Source organism: Danio aesculapii, chromosome 13 (assembly GCF_903798145.1).
Source record: "Danio aesculapii chromosome 13, fDanAes4.1, whole genome shotgun sequence".
Taxonomy (NCBI): Eukaryota; Metazoa; Chordata; class Actinopteri; order Cypriniformes; family Danionidae; genus Danio; species Danio aesculapii.
The window spans coordinates 492,860-508,192 of record NC_079447.1 but is presented as its reverse complement, the minus strand read 5'-3'; the positions used below and the strand labels follow the sequence as shown (position 1 = coordinate 508,192).

At 36.0% G+C, this 15,333-nt stretch overlaps 1 protein-coding gene across 1 annotated transcript in view; it reads right to left on the bottom strand.

Annotated features, from left to right (window-relative positions):
- The window catches only part of LOC130240142 (inositol polyphosphate-5-phosphatase A-like), a 160,971-nt gene extending 145,638 nt beyond the window's left edge, over nucleotides 1-15,333 (bottom strand). Inside the window, exon 1 of the mRNA XM_056471570.1 lies at nucleotides 14,925-15,333. Coding sequence (XP_056327545.1) covers nucleotides 14,925-14,999 — 75 coding nt within the window. The 5' untranslated portion in view covers nucleotides 15,000-15,333. The remainder of the gene's footprint in view (nucleotides 1-14,924) is intronic.

The following is a 15,333-nucleotide window of genomic DNA, read 5'->3' as shown; positions in this document are numbered from 1 at the left end:
AGAATCGAAAATGTAATCGAATCGAGGATTTGGAGAATCGTGACACCCCTACTCATAACTGATTTATCAACTTTAAATACTTTAAGACCCCGACAAACACCCTGATGCTATAATACTAAAAACTATATTATCGTGAAAGTTCAACTAATTTAATCTAGTTTAATCTTTAAATCAAAATAATTTAATAATTAATAACATGGTATTTTTATTCTTAAAGCTGAATTTCCAGAACAACTAAAAAACACAGCGATGGACTGCACTTATATACTAAATATCATTTATATCTGTAAAACACAATGCATGTATTTGTCAACAGCTCTGGGTTTTTGCTTAAACTGACTTTTGATAAAAGAGTTTTCTGTTTGTTTGGGAGTTGAGTGAATCTTTGTGAAGCACATGGTGTTTGGAAACAAAACTGCTGGATTTTTTTGTGAAATATTAGGACAAATTTCACTTGTTTAAGCCTTTAATGACAAGGTATTTTTGTTGTGCGATATATTGTGACAGAAATTGTTGCGATAATTGATATATTGTCATTTTGAGATCATTTCATGCCACTGATAATAGAATGATTATATAAAGGCAGAAGAAGCAAACACTTTAAATGCTTATTCTTGAGGTTATTTAGGTTCTATAATTTGATGTTTAAAAGGTAAATGTCCCATTATATACACTATTAAATGTCCTATTGAGCATCACGGTGGCGCAGTGGGTAGCACGATCGCCTCACAGCAAGAAGGTCGCTGGTTCGAGCATCAGCTGGGTCAGTTGGTGTTTCTGTGTGGAGTTTGAATGTTCTCCCCATGTTGCCGTGGGTTTCCTTCACGTGCTCCGGTTTTCCCCACAGTCCAAACACATGCGGTATAGGGGAATTAAATAAGCTAAATTGGCCATAGTGCATGTGTGTGAATGAGTGTGTATGGGTGTTTCCCAGGGTTGGGTGCGGCTAGAAGAGCATCCGCTGTGTAAAACATATGCTGGATAAGTTGGCGGTTCATTCCGCTGTGGCGACCCCAGATAAATAAAGGAACTAAGCCAAAAAGAAAATGAAGGAATGACTAAATAAATGTCCTATTAGTAAATGTCCAATTATAAACTTTGACAGTGGTGAGGTAGAATGTAAATGTCACTATAAAATAACTGATCAAAATTATTGACGTCATCTCCAAGTATTGCATGATAATTCCATATATTGATTATAGTGACAGGCCTACACATCATTCAGGCTGCTTTTTTTACACTATAGCGCTGGCGGTACGGTGTAAATATGCAATATTGTTGTGAAATATTAGTGAAATGTGTGTCTCACACGTCTCAGGAGAAATGCTATTTTTATAAGTGGTTTATTTAAATATTTTTATTCCCTATAGAACAATAAAATATATCTTAATCTTTGATAATCACTTCAAAACACAACAGAATATGCAGAATTATTAGTCATCCTGAATTATTAACCCCTCTGTACATTTTTACCTAATTTCTATTTAACAGAGAGAAGATTTTCAATACATTTCTGAACATAATAGTGTTAATAACTCATCTCTAATAACTGATTTATTTTCTCTTTGTCATGATGACAGTAAATAATATTAGACTAGATATTCTTCAAGACACTTCTATACAGCTTAAAGTCACATTTAAAGGATTAACTAGGTTAATTAGAGTTCAGTTAGGGTACACTCTCAGATATAAAGGTACGTGAGCTGTCACTGGGGTGGTACCTTTTCAAAAGGTACAAATTTGTACCTAAAACGTCCATATTAATACCTCAAGGGTACATATTAGTACCTAAAAAGTACAAAAGTGTTCCTCTTAAATTGTTTAGGTACTAATATATGCTTTTGAGGTACCAATATGGACCCTTTAAGTACAAAAGTGTACTTCTAAAAAGGCACCACCCCAGTGACAGCTCACGTACCTTTATATCTGAGAGTGTAATTGGGTAAGTCATTGTATAACAGTGGTTTGTTCTGGAGACATCCAAAACAAATATTGCTGAAGGGGGCTAATAATATTGACCTTAAAATGGCTTTAAAACTATTAAAAACTGCTTTTATTCTAGCTGAAATAAAACAAATAAGACTTTCTGCAGAAGAACAAATATTAGAGGAAATACTGTGAAAAATTCCTGAATCTGATCAACATCATTTGAGAAATATTTAAAAAAGAAAGAATTAAATTCACAGGAAGGTTAATAGTTTTGACTGCAACTGTAAGAGCTTCCGTCTACATGCTTGTGAACCTGCAAAAAAATGTACTTAAACAAGTTTGACTGCAGTTTCTGGTAAAATGAACTCGGCACGGCAGCATGATAACAACATATCGTGTTCCTTTTCACACAAATGATATTTACGGAAACATATTTTTGATGAATAACAGATTATTTTGTGCAGCTCTTTGCATGACACCAAATAAATGGCCTTAATGGGGACCTATAATGTAAAAATCACTGAAGTATGAGTGTGTATCTGTCCAAGTAAAACAAACTATACCCCAATAAACAAATTTTAGATTCCCACACATGCCCTCTAGTGGATTTGTTATCTGAAATGTACAACTTAACGTGCTGTAATTAACATTTTGGATTAACAAAAATGTAGACAGCGCCCTCTAGTGGATTTGTCATCTGCAATGCAAGACTAAATGAACCCTATTAAATATTTCTGATTTGCAAAAAAAATGTAGAAAGTGCCATCTAGTGGACTTTTCATCTAAAACGTACACTAAACTCATCAAGCATTTTAAAATTAGCAAAATGTATACAGAACCCTCTAGTGCACGCGTCATCTGAAACCTACGACTATACCCTCAATCATTTATTTTCTTTTTCAGATTAGTCTCTTTATTAATCAGGGGTCGCCAAATCGGAATGAACCACCAACTTACCCAGCATATGTTTTACACAGCGGATGCCCTTCCAGCTGCAACCCTTCATTGGGAAACATCCATACACCCATTCACTACGGCCAATTTAGCTTATTCAATTCCCCTATGCCACATGTGTTTGGACTGTGGGGGAAACCGGAGTACCTGGAAGAAACCCACGCAAACACGGGGAGAACATGCAAACTCCACACTGAAACACCAACTGACCCAGCTGAGGCTCGAACCAGCGACCTTCTTGCTGTGAGGTGATCGTGCTACCCACTGTGCCACCGTGACACTCAATAGGACATTTAATAGTGTATATAATCTGACATTCACCTTTTAAACATCAAATTATAGAACCTAAATAACCTCAAGAATATTAAACATTTCAGATTCACAAAATTTTTTACAGCACCCTCTAGTGGACTTAGGGTACTAAAAGTACCCTAATTAACAACAGAAGCAAACACAACAGCAAAACATTCCATTCAATTACAAAAGAAAAGAAAAAAACTATAAATAAAAACTATAAGAAATAAAGTCACCCGATCTCATTTGTGTTTTCCCCAACAAGCGATTGATCTGCTGAAAACTCCTGTACCTACAAGATGAAAACACCAGTCTTCTATCAATTACGTGCATTCATACTGAGCAGCAGAGCTACTGCACTATCATCTTATGTCTGCTATCATTTCCAGCTGATCGGAGCATCTGTTCTGCTATTATAACAGCGACTGAGAACAAATACAGCAGCGCATCCGTGTCAACAGCTCACAACAATAGACAAGACCAGAGCATGTGGAAAAATCAACATTAGGAGATTATATACACACACACACACACACACACACGCACGCACGCACGCACGCACGCACACACTACATTTAAGTCAAAGCATGCTTAAAGGCACAGTTCATGCAGAATGTAAATGTACTCACTGTTTACTCTCCCTCAAGTCTTTCTAAATCTTTGAAGAAAAAGGAGATATTTTGAAGAATGCTGAAAACCTGTAACCATGGACTTGCATAGTAGGAAAACAAATACTATAAAAAGTCAATGGTTACAGGTTTCCAACATTTTTCAGAATATCTGCTTTTGTTCAACAGAAGAAAGAAACTCATACAGGTTTGAAATAGAAGTAAATGATGACAACTTTCATTTTAGGGTGAACTGTCCCTTTAAATCTTCCTAAAATCTACTGCAAAAATTAAAAGAAAAAAAATAAATACATAATTACAGACTATTGTAGTTTGACTAGAAAGTCACATTTCAGTTTTACCAGTTTACACAAATGTCAAGATTGGCTCAGTTACCCGTATGCACAGCCATATTGCTGACATTGAGATGTAAACAATAGGATGGATTGAACAGTTAGCTCCTGTGTATTGTTCAAATTAACTCCACTTCTATTATGTTGGAGGCTGTTTCTGCCCCGTTGACTTCCATTATAATGACATTTATTGACTGTAAAGCTATGACAGCCTATAATCATGCATTCTTGATTGTTGATGGTTTTCCCTGTTGGGATTAAGAGGTAACATTTGTCATTTTTACTGTTGATCATCAGTTGGCAGTAGAACTGTAATCAGTCATTAAAAGTTAGGCCTGACAGGGCCTGAGCTCGACAAGTACATTTTGATAGAGAGCTTTTTAAAAGCCTGAACCCGTGTACAGCCAGACATTATTCAAATGTGCACATGCGCACAGCACTTTTGACGTTTTTCAAGGAGTCGTCGCTGTTTTAACATAATTTATTCATAACAAACCAAGGTTATAGGTCACTTTAAATCCTCTGTAACATCTCAGCACTCTAGGCCTATAGGTACATACACTTAGACTGTAAATTGGCCAACACACCAATAAAAATAAAGTCTCTCTAAACTAATTAAATTCAATTAAATTCTAAATTATGATGGGTACTTAAATTATAAAAGTATAATGCCAATATTGGCCTATATACTCTGTTTACATTATGCATTTATGATTTAATTCATATTTAGTTATAATTTGAAAAGAGCATTTCCATGCAAATGTCAACCGTGGCATGAAAAATAGATAAGGCATTTCTGCATTTTTAGTGAAAGCAAGCATTTTACAGTGCTTTAAAAATACTCAAATATGTCTCTGTTAATGTTTTCAAACTATTATATTTGATTTACCAAAATCACACAACTGCCAATATCACATCTGTCACATCCATAACGGAGATTTAAAATAAAATCAATTGTTTTCGTTCTATAGAGACCAATCAACAGGATTAGAGTTGGCTATGATTTCTTTTGGGTGGTGCAGTTTAATTCAGTGAATTTCCACAAAGTTTGTTGTGTACTGTAAACTGTTTAAAAGATAAAAATGTTTACAGATTGATATTTTCCTGCTCCAATAACTCTGTGGTTAGTTGTTTTGGAAAATATAAACAGATATTTCAATATAATATTAACATAGATTTCTGGGTGAGTTTTTACTGCAAATGTCACATCCATAATGCTGGAATTGCTCAATCCTTTACTCACAAAGATTAGGCTAGGTGTTTTTGTGGATGAACATTATTGAATCCACTGTAGACAGCTTTAGCATGTCCTGCGCTCACTGATGGTGCGTCCAGCAGCACTGAACACCCTTTTACTGTTGCTGCGGCTGGCCAGGATGCATAGTACTGATCTGGCTAATTTTACTAGGTAGGATTGTTAGTTCATCTTCCACCAGCCAAAGAACATCCATTTCATTTTCCATGACAGCGGTATGAATGAGCGACCTCCTCATCCTCCCTGTCAGCTTGCTGTACATTTTCCCAATCTTTGCTCTTTTTTTATTTTTGACTTCTCCATCATCATTTGTTTCACCTTTGCAGGATGGCTTTTGATGTTGTAACAAACAATTTGATTACTTTCTTACGCTAATCGGAATGATCATTTATTTACCACGCAAGCCTGAGCCCATCTAAAATGCTAGAAATGAAGCCTGAACCCATCAGGTGCCATCGGGTTCAGGCAAAGATCTTCAGCTGTAGTTGGCAGCATTAACCCGTTAGATAGTTGCATCAGGTATAGGTTATTCATTTCAGTTTTAGGAATATTGAAAAATAAACAATCAGAAATGACCTATTTTCTGTGAGATTCACCCACTTCAGCCACTGGTTTTGATCAAATATTTCTCTGAAGTCAGCGCGAGTTCACAATATCCGGCCCTGCTTGCCCATCAGATATTAAAGCCACATTTATGAGTGTAATCTGGCACCTGTGAACGCCAGCCAGACCAGCTGATTTCCATGAGGGAAGTGATTTTAATGTATCCTGAAGAGCTGGCCACAATATATCTCCATTACACGCTTTTATGACGCTCATCTTCCCAGAAACGCTTCAACAACATCTCATCAGGAGAAGAAATCAACACAGCGGTCGACTTCGCCAAAAATATGTGGAAGCTGTCCAGCACTAAACACCTCATCTTGTGATTGCTGACAAAGGCCTCATTTACTTCATTCATGCAATTTGGAAAATCCTTGCATTTGTGGCTCGTGCAGCACAAAAGACCCATTCAGGGTGCAGACGAGACGTGTGCGATATTTAGGTGTAATTGTGCATGCAGGAGTCTATAAGTGCTGTGCTGGATTTGGCTGCGCTCGCATGTTAAACAAGTAGACTTAGTGTAGAACAAGAGCTTAGGGCTGAAGCACACTGTAAAAAATGATTAGTTGAATTTACTTAAAATACAGTAAGTGAGTAAACATTAAGGCTGCATGATATTGGAAAAATTGTGAAACATTGTGGTATATTTTTAATTTTGCAATATAAAGTTATACAGTACTAAAGTTATACAGTAATAAAGTTATACAGTAATAAAGTCAGAATTATTAGCCCCCTTTGAATTTTTTTTTTTCAATATTTCCCAAATGATGTTGAACAGATTCAGGAAATGTTGACAGTATGTCTGATAATATTTGTTCTTCTGGAGAAAGTCTTATTTGTTTTATTTCGGCTAGAATAAAAGCAGTTTTTACATTTTTAATAACCATTTTAGGGTCAATATTATTAGCCCCTTTAAGCTATTTTTTTTTTTCAACAGTCTACAGAACAAACCATCGTTATACAATAACTAATTACCCTAAGCTGTCTAGTTAACCTAATTAACCTAGTTAAGCCTTTAAATGTCACTTTAAGCTGTATAATCTGTTATTTAAATGGGCAAATAACCAAGAAAGTTCAGTTGTATTACATAGTGTAATATTAAAGCCAAAGCCCCTTTCACACATACAGACCTTTCAGGAAAATTACCGTCAATTTTCCTGAAAGGTCTGTATGTGTGAACCGGCCCTTTTTGAAAATATCGGTAAATTCGTTCCGGCATTTTTCCGGAAGGAGAAGTTGTAACATTACCGGTAGCTTGCCGGAATGCTGCGCTGTGTGAACGCAGAAGGAAAATTGCCGGAACGAGCGCGTTCACATCTAACCAATCAGAACATTCAGACGCATCGAACATTCACATCTGCACTGTTTATGAAAATAAAAGCTTTTGGAAACTTTTCCAGACACATTTAGCTGCTAGTTGTTGGTCAGATAACGTTTCCATGTTCCTTCTCAATGTTAACCGTGTAAATAATTATCGATAATATGCTTATGTTAAACCGCCGTTAGTTTACCTTCAAGCTCTGTTTGATGTGTGTGCATATGAAGTGCAGGAGTGCTCCGGTGAGCGCAAACACACACACACATTATATACCTCTCAACATGTGAAAGTGTTCCTTCATGTTTTCACAATACTGATCCATCCACAGAATTTGTGATGTTGCCTTTGGATGTCTCTGGGAAAAGCTGCATGAACGCTAAAGCTTTAAATAAAAGTAAAACCATCAAGCAGGATCCCCATTACGTTTACAAATACAAGCACGGCCGTTTTGAGCTCATTACTGGTTAATGATGTCAGAATTTACCAGTATTTTGGAATGCATGTGTGAACAGTCTTTTTCCGGAAAAATTCCGGAACGTCCTCGTCTGTGTGAGCAGCGCTTTTTTTCATTTACCGGTAAAGTGGTTCCGGAAATTTTCCGGATATTCACCGGTATCAATGTGTGAAAGGGCTCAAGTCTACACTAATCTGGATAAGTCTGAAATGAGTGTTTTGGTCTAGAAATACTCCATGTCTACACCATCGTCTTCAATTCTTTCCGTCATCCAGACTAAAATAACTGAAAACGATTTTCACAGTCCACACTGCAACAACAAAACTCATTTTGGAGTATTAGAACTAAAACCTTAATATATGAAATAAAAAAATGAACTTTTTATCCTTTAATGTTTACAATGCAAATCCAATAATATCCACTTACTTGGTAAACAAAGCAGGTCTCTCATATAATAAATCTACTAGAAGACAGAAAATATTACTTTACAAACTATTGTAAATAAATCATATAAACATTTTCAGATTAGTCAATAATAACATTTATTTGAAAAACAGAAATAATAGAAACTTACACACATTTACACAAGTAAATAAATAGATTCAATGATGGGCTAAAAACATGCAGATTCTGTGTGGGTGTCATAATAAAGGTAACATACAAAACTGCAGAGACCTTTTAGTTATAAATAACAGTTAAAACTTTTTTGCAGCTCATATCAATACTGAAGTAAATAAAAGTGTTTTAAAAACGTATAACAACAAAAAAGATCAGAAACAGTTTTTTTCAGAAAGATCTGATGTTATAACTGGTGTTAAAACAAAAAGAATAAAGAAACCATATTCTGCTTATTTTCATTGAATATTTCTTTAATCTAAACATTGATATAATAATAGCAACATACAATACTTGTTATTAAACCAGTTAACGCAACACTTATTTCCACCTCACACTAACTTTGCAATAAAAGCTTCAGCACTTATCGCAACAAAAAAAATCTGCCGTGTCACATGCCTAAAACTAGTCATGGATAAACAGTGATATTCATAAGACAGCAGTTCAGCGGTCATGACAGGCCAGCTATTTATAACTGCAGAGATAGTACTGGAGAGTTCCTCTTCACAGACATAAGAAAACACTGAACTGAAGAGCTCCTCGCCATCAAATAAACACATCTAAACTACTCACACAAACCTCAAGAGTGCTGTAAAAATGCTGGATTACACACAATCCATGTGTTGGGACAACATGAAGAAATTGAGTCAACTTAAAGTTTACAAATTTAAGTGGACTCAACATAAAACTAATAAAGTTGTCCCTAAAAAAGCTCAAGAATTGTGTTTTCAGCTCATTTTAAGCCCGTTCACACAAAGCATGATCACTATAAAAATATAGCTGTAGAAATGGTTGACAGTATTAAAGAACAGCAGTTCACAACAGTAATATAAAGACACAGATGAACAATATCAACCCTTTCAGAAGGATTTTTCCCAGCTGATAAATAATAAAACACTGAAAGAAAATCAGAATCCAGTGAAAGTTAAAGCAGATGCCCTCTTTTAAAAGATTATTAAAGATCATGACTATACTTGAAAAATGGTTATATCATGGGAAATAATGTTTAAAAATGCATGGAAGTTCTGAAAGTCATGCTGGAAAACTGAAGTGTAAAAATATAGGCATGTCAGAAATCCAGAGCTAGTCTGAGTGTGTTTGTGTGTAAATGCTGGAGAACTGACTGTGGTTGCTAAATGGACTGTTTGATAAGATTGATAACAGTCAGCAGATCAATGGTGTGTTCAGATGCGCTCGCACCACATAATTGATCATTTGGTAGGGATTGCATAGGTAGTAGGGCTGCAGCCACTAAGGACAATAAGGACTGCTTGATGGCCCGAGTCCAGCATGCGAGACGCTCGGGACAGTAGACAGCATCATTACTGGCCTGAAGTTTAATCAGAGCCCCTAGTTTTTAGCAATTCCTCGATAGCTGAATCCAACGCAAATTCAACAAAAAGTTGCAAATTTTGGCAATCCTGCAAAATTCTTAATTAAAACGCAAAATAAAATCTAAAAAAAAATGTAAATAATCTGATAAAACATCAAATTCCAAATCAAAAATCTGACAGATTTATTTCGACAGATCTGGTCTGTCAAAAAAACACTTGCTGTTGAATCATGAACTAATAGATAAAATCCATAATTATTGATAATGAAATTCGTTGTCAACAAATGCAGAGATCGATGCATTGGACTGCTCACGTGATAGCACAAGTGTTCTCACAATGGAGAGTACAGAACCAGTGTTGTCAAATTCAGCTTCCTCCACATTTCCCTCAGTTTTGCGTTCTTGTTAAGCAAACTGTATTCACATACAGAGCGTGGCTGCATGCTCAAAATGGGTAATCATTTGCAGAAACAGTGGAACAAACATATCAGTAAGCAAAATTCATTCATTCATTCATTCATTATCTTTTCGGCTTAGTCCCTTTATTAATCCGGGGTCGCCACAGCGGAATGAACCGCCAACTCATCCAGCACATGTTTTACGCAGCGGATGCCCTTTCAACCGCAACCCATCTCTGGGAAACATCCATACACACTCACTCACACTCATACACTATGGACAATTTAGCCTTCCCATATCACCTGTACCACATGTGTTTGGACTGTGGGGGAAACCCACGCGAAGGCAGGGAGAACATGCAAACTCAGAAAGCAAAATGACAAATAAAAAAAGTTTTTTGTTTTTATCTGATTAATTGACAAAATAATTGTCCAAATAACCGATTATCAAAATAATCTTTAGTTGCAGCCTTAATTGGGAGTGTGTTTATCATGAAGTATAATAAACAAGTTACAATCATAAATTAATATAATAAAACAACATACGGTTTTCTGGATATAGGTCAAACAATACTCACAATGTAATCAAATATATAACAACACTATATAGTCTATGTAATAACAAATACAATTACTATTTGTTAAAGCTACAAGAAAAGGTAAAACGGGCTATTTTTGAGCCCAAATGAGTTAAATTAGCTTGGAATCACATTCAAATGCCTTAAAAACTAATTTGCTTACTCTATTAGGGTTAAACCGTAACACTTTGATGTTTGTATTTCTTATGCTTGTATCTTTTGTTTCTTTTATTCTAGTTTATGTAAAGCACTTTGAATTACCCCGGTGTATGAAATGAGCTCAACATTGCAGATCATGCGAGGAGACTATTGCAGATGTACACGCTGTAATAACCGCTGCTGAAACCATATACTGTACAGCATTGTTGCACAATCTGATCATCAAAACACGCATTAAAAACTCAGCGCACGTTTGAATAGCTTTAATAGCTCACATAACTTACACGCCTTGCACTTCACTATTGTTTATGCACACACTAATTTGCCTAAAGCTCAACTCGCCCTGATCTACCGCAAGTTTACATAATCATTTGCCTAGAGCCCAATAACAGGTGAGATTTCTAGTAAACCGCAGCGTCAGGAGCGATTCTGAGCTCTAGTTTGAGTTAGTATGAGCATAACTGATGGTGATGGTCACGGTTACGCTTGTACATGACAGATTAACGGTGTCTTATCTCTCTGCTACAGCAACATTACACACATTAAAGGAGACCTATAATGCAGAAATCACTTTAAAAGAAGCTTAAACCCAGTTGTGTGTCAGCAGTGTGTGAATATCTCCAGCCTCTAATGGTAAACATGAATGAATTGTGTTTGTTCTAATCAGACTTGATCAAAACAGTCTGCAGAAACACTTTGATTGACGTTCTCCCTTTGTACGTGTCATCAGAGGGGGAAGCCCCGCCCACTAGTGTCCATCTCTCCATCTCATTAACATAAACAGCAGCCCTGAGTAAGAAGCAGTTGTCCATGCATTTCTCAGCTCAAACACACACACACACACTCGAGACAGCAGAGACGCATTTACATCTTGTGAAATGAAGCATATTAGGTCCACTTTAATGCATAAAGAGCCATTCTTGATCATACAACCCAAAAAAATAAATAAAAATATTCTGTCTTAAAGGGACAAGTCACCCAAAAGAAACGTTTGGTTATGCCTTATTTTAAAGTGTCCTTTCTATTCATTTAACTATACTGTACAATATTAATTCATTCATTCATTTCCTTCAGCTTAGTCCCTTTCTTTATTAGGGGTCGCCACAGCGGAATGAACCACCAACAATTCCAGCATATGTTTTAGACAGCACATGCTCTTCCAACCGCAACCCAGTACTGGTTGCGACTGTACTCAACACACTCATTCACACACACACACACACACACTACGGCCAATTTAGTTGAAATCTCATAGGTTTAAATAGAAGTGAATGATGAAAAATGATGATATTTATGCATGAACTATCCCTTTAAACAAGACTCTCTCTCTCTCTCTCTCACACACACACACACACACACACACACACACACACACACACACACTTTGGCCAATTGATTTCCATGAATTTCCATTTGTGATTACTGGAGAAGGAATTTGAGCATCTGCTCTCTTTAAACTAAAAATAAATAAATGTGTATAAACAAACTCAAGACACATCCAACAAACAATCTGACAGTTACGCTGACAGTATGTTACTCTGAAACCATTAATCCAACCACTGGCATTGATGTATAACCCATGAAAACTATACCAATAATGCATATCTGAGAAACAAACTCAGTGCAAATGTAACATTTAAGATGACCACACAAAGATTTTAATGGAGATTGTGCAAACAAACCTGAAAATATTTTATCTGAACATCAAAATTCCGACTAAATTTGTTTCCTTCAAGAGAACTATAAGTGGGTCAATGATTACAAGAGTTATCAATGCATCAAATCAACAAAATAAAAGTTAAGGCAGCTTTAATATAGTTTTCTTCTCATTAACATGAATGCGGTTTTGTTTGTTTCTATTTTTATGACTGTCATTCATTTTTCCCCATGATATCCAGAACGGTCATTGAGTAAAACAATGCCATCTTATTTATTACAATCAATGATCACTTGATGACATATTAAAAACTCAATTTAACAATTAGTTTGTCCTCAAAACACTTATTTTGATCTGAAATATTTACACTTTGCCAACATTATTCAAATTACTACCTTTAGATATTACCAATTTGACAAATATAAAATCTATTTTGTGAACCAGATGACAAACATCTTTGACCTGTGTATATTTTTTCAATGAATACAAACAAAAACAAACCCACCAAAACTCATTAGCCAGCATTACCTAAGATCTATACAGTAGAATCAGTACAGTTGACGTGTTTTTTTTCAGTAAACGTTAAAGTTTGAAGTTATATTTAGTTTTCAATTTATATTTCGTTTTCTTCTCTCCATACATTACATATGGTTTTGTAAATATATTTTTTTATGACTGTCATACAATTTACCCTTGATTGGTTTACCAATTTGACAAATAACATATTAAAGCTCCTTTGGGAACCGCATGTATATTTTCCCTATGAACACACACAAAAACAAACCCACCAAATCTCATTAGCCTGCAGCATTGTTTACTATCCATACAGTAGTATCACATGTAGACATGTTTGTTATCCAGTAAATGTTGGAGTTTGCTGAGAATATAGCTTTTTTCCTCTCTCCAGACAATAATACAGTTAAGTTTGTTTTTATTTTTATAACCGTCAGTTATTTTCTCCATGATTTCCAAAACTGTCATTCAGTATAACAAAGTCCAAAACTTTTGTCAGTCATATTTACTACAAGGATCACTTTATAACATGTTAAAAACTTAATTTAACGATCAGTCAAAACACTATTATTTTAATTGAAGTATTTATACTTCGCCGAAATTATGTCCGTTACATCAACCAAATTGAAAAGTAACGAATAAGATATATTAAGCGAACCAAATTTGACAAACTTCTTTGAGCCATGTGTATTTTCTTAATGAACACAAAAACAAACCCACCAAAACTCATTAGCCAGCATTACCCAAGATCTATACAGCAGAATCAGTACTGTTGACATGTTTGTTTTCCAGTAAACATTTAAGTATGCAGTTATATTTATTCTTCAATTTATATTTAAGTTTTCGCCTCTCCATACATTATTAGATTCGGGTTTGTAAATATATTTTTATGACTGTCATCCAATTTTCCCATTATTTCCAGAACTGTCATTGAGTAGCCCAAAACTGTATTTATATTTACTAGAAGGATCACTTATACCATATTAAAAACTCAATTGAACAATCAGTTTGCCCTCAAAATACTTATTTTGATTTTAAATATTTACACTTTTCCGCCATTATTCAAACCACTATCTTTAGATATTACCAACATGACAAATAACGTATAAATCTCTTTTGCATACCAAATTTGGCAAATATCTCGGACCCATGTATAATGAACACACAAAAACAAACCCACCGAAATCCATTAGCAGTAGCATTATGTAATATCAATACAGTAGTGTACATGTTTGTTATTCATGTTGATGTTTGCTGAGAATATAGTTTTGTTCTCTCTCTCCAGACATTAATTCTGTTAAGTTTATTTCTGTTTTTATGACTGTCATCCATTTTCCCCATGATTTCCAAAACGGTCATTCAGTATAACGGTCCGAAACTTTTGTCAGTCATATTTACTACAAGAATCACTTGATAACATCTTAAAGTCAATTTAACGATCAGTCAAAATACTTAATGTTTATACTTTGCCCCATTATTCAATCCACGACCGTTACATTACCAATTTTAAAAGTATAAATTATTTTTAACGAACCAGGTTTGACAAACATCTTTGACCCGTGTATATTTTCTCAATAAACACACACACATACAAACAAACAAACCCACCAAAACTCATTAGCCAGCAGTATTATCTAACATCTATACAGTAGAATCAGTACAGTAGCAGTTATGTCGGCATGTTCGTTATTCAGTAACCGTTGGAGTTTCACCTGTCAATCATCAGGAACACCGGGAATCAAACTCTTAAGTGGAAGCTGACAGGTTGCAGTTTTTGGGGTTAATTCAAAAACTAGCATCATTTTCAGCTCACTTTACCTCATGTTTACTGACTCTGAGTGTACTAGAGCGGTTATAGCCCCTGCTGGGTGAGTTATGAGTGCTTAAAGAGCGCTTGACTTACATCTTCAAACAGCGATCCGACGTTGGCGGTGACCAGCAGTATTCCCGCGCCCGCCGTCAGCTTCCCCGCCATCATTAACCAGCTCGCGGAGACACTAATTAGCTAAATTGATGCGCTTTCTGTGTCGCGAGCGCTGCGTGGAGTCGTATTGTAGTGTTCGTCGGGGTCAAAACGCTGAGGGTTCGAGTCTCGATCAGCTGGGCTCCTGCATGCTCCTGCGCGTCTTGTACGCAGAATCAGCGCGCGTTTTTCCTCGACGCGTCCGTTTCACTGCTCCGCCATGACTGGAAGCGTTCCCCGGTGTAATCCTTGGTGTGCGGAGCGGGTTTCGCAGGCGTTCGGTTCTCCCGTGCGCGCATTGCTCGCGTTTGCCGAGGAAAGACACACACGCCGCTGCTGGAGAGCCCTG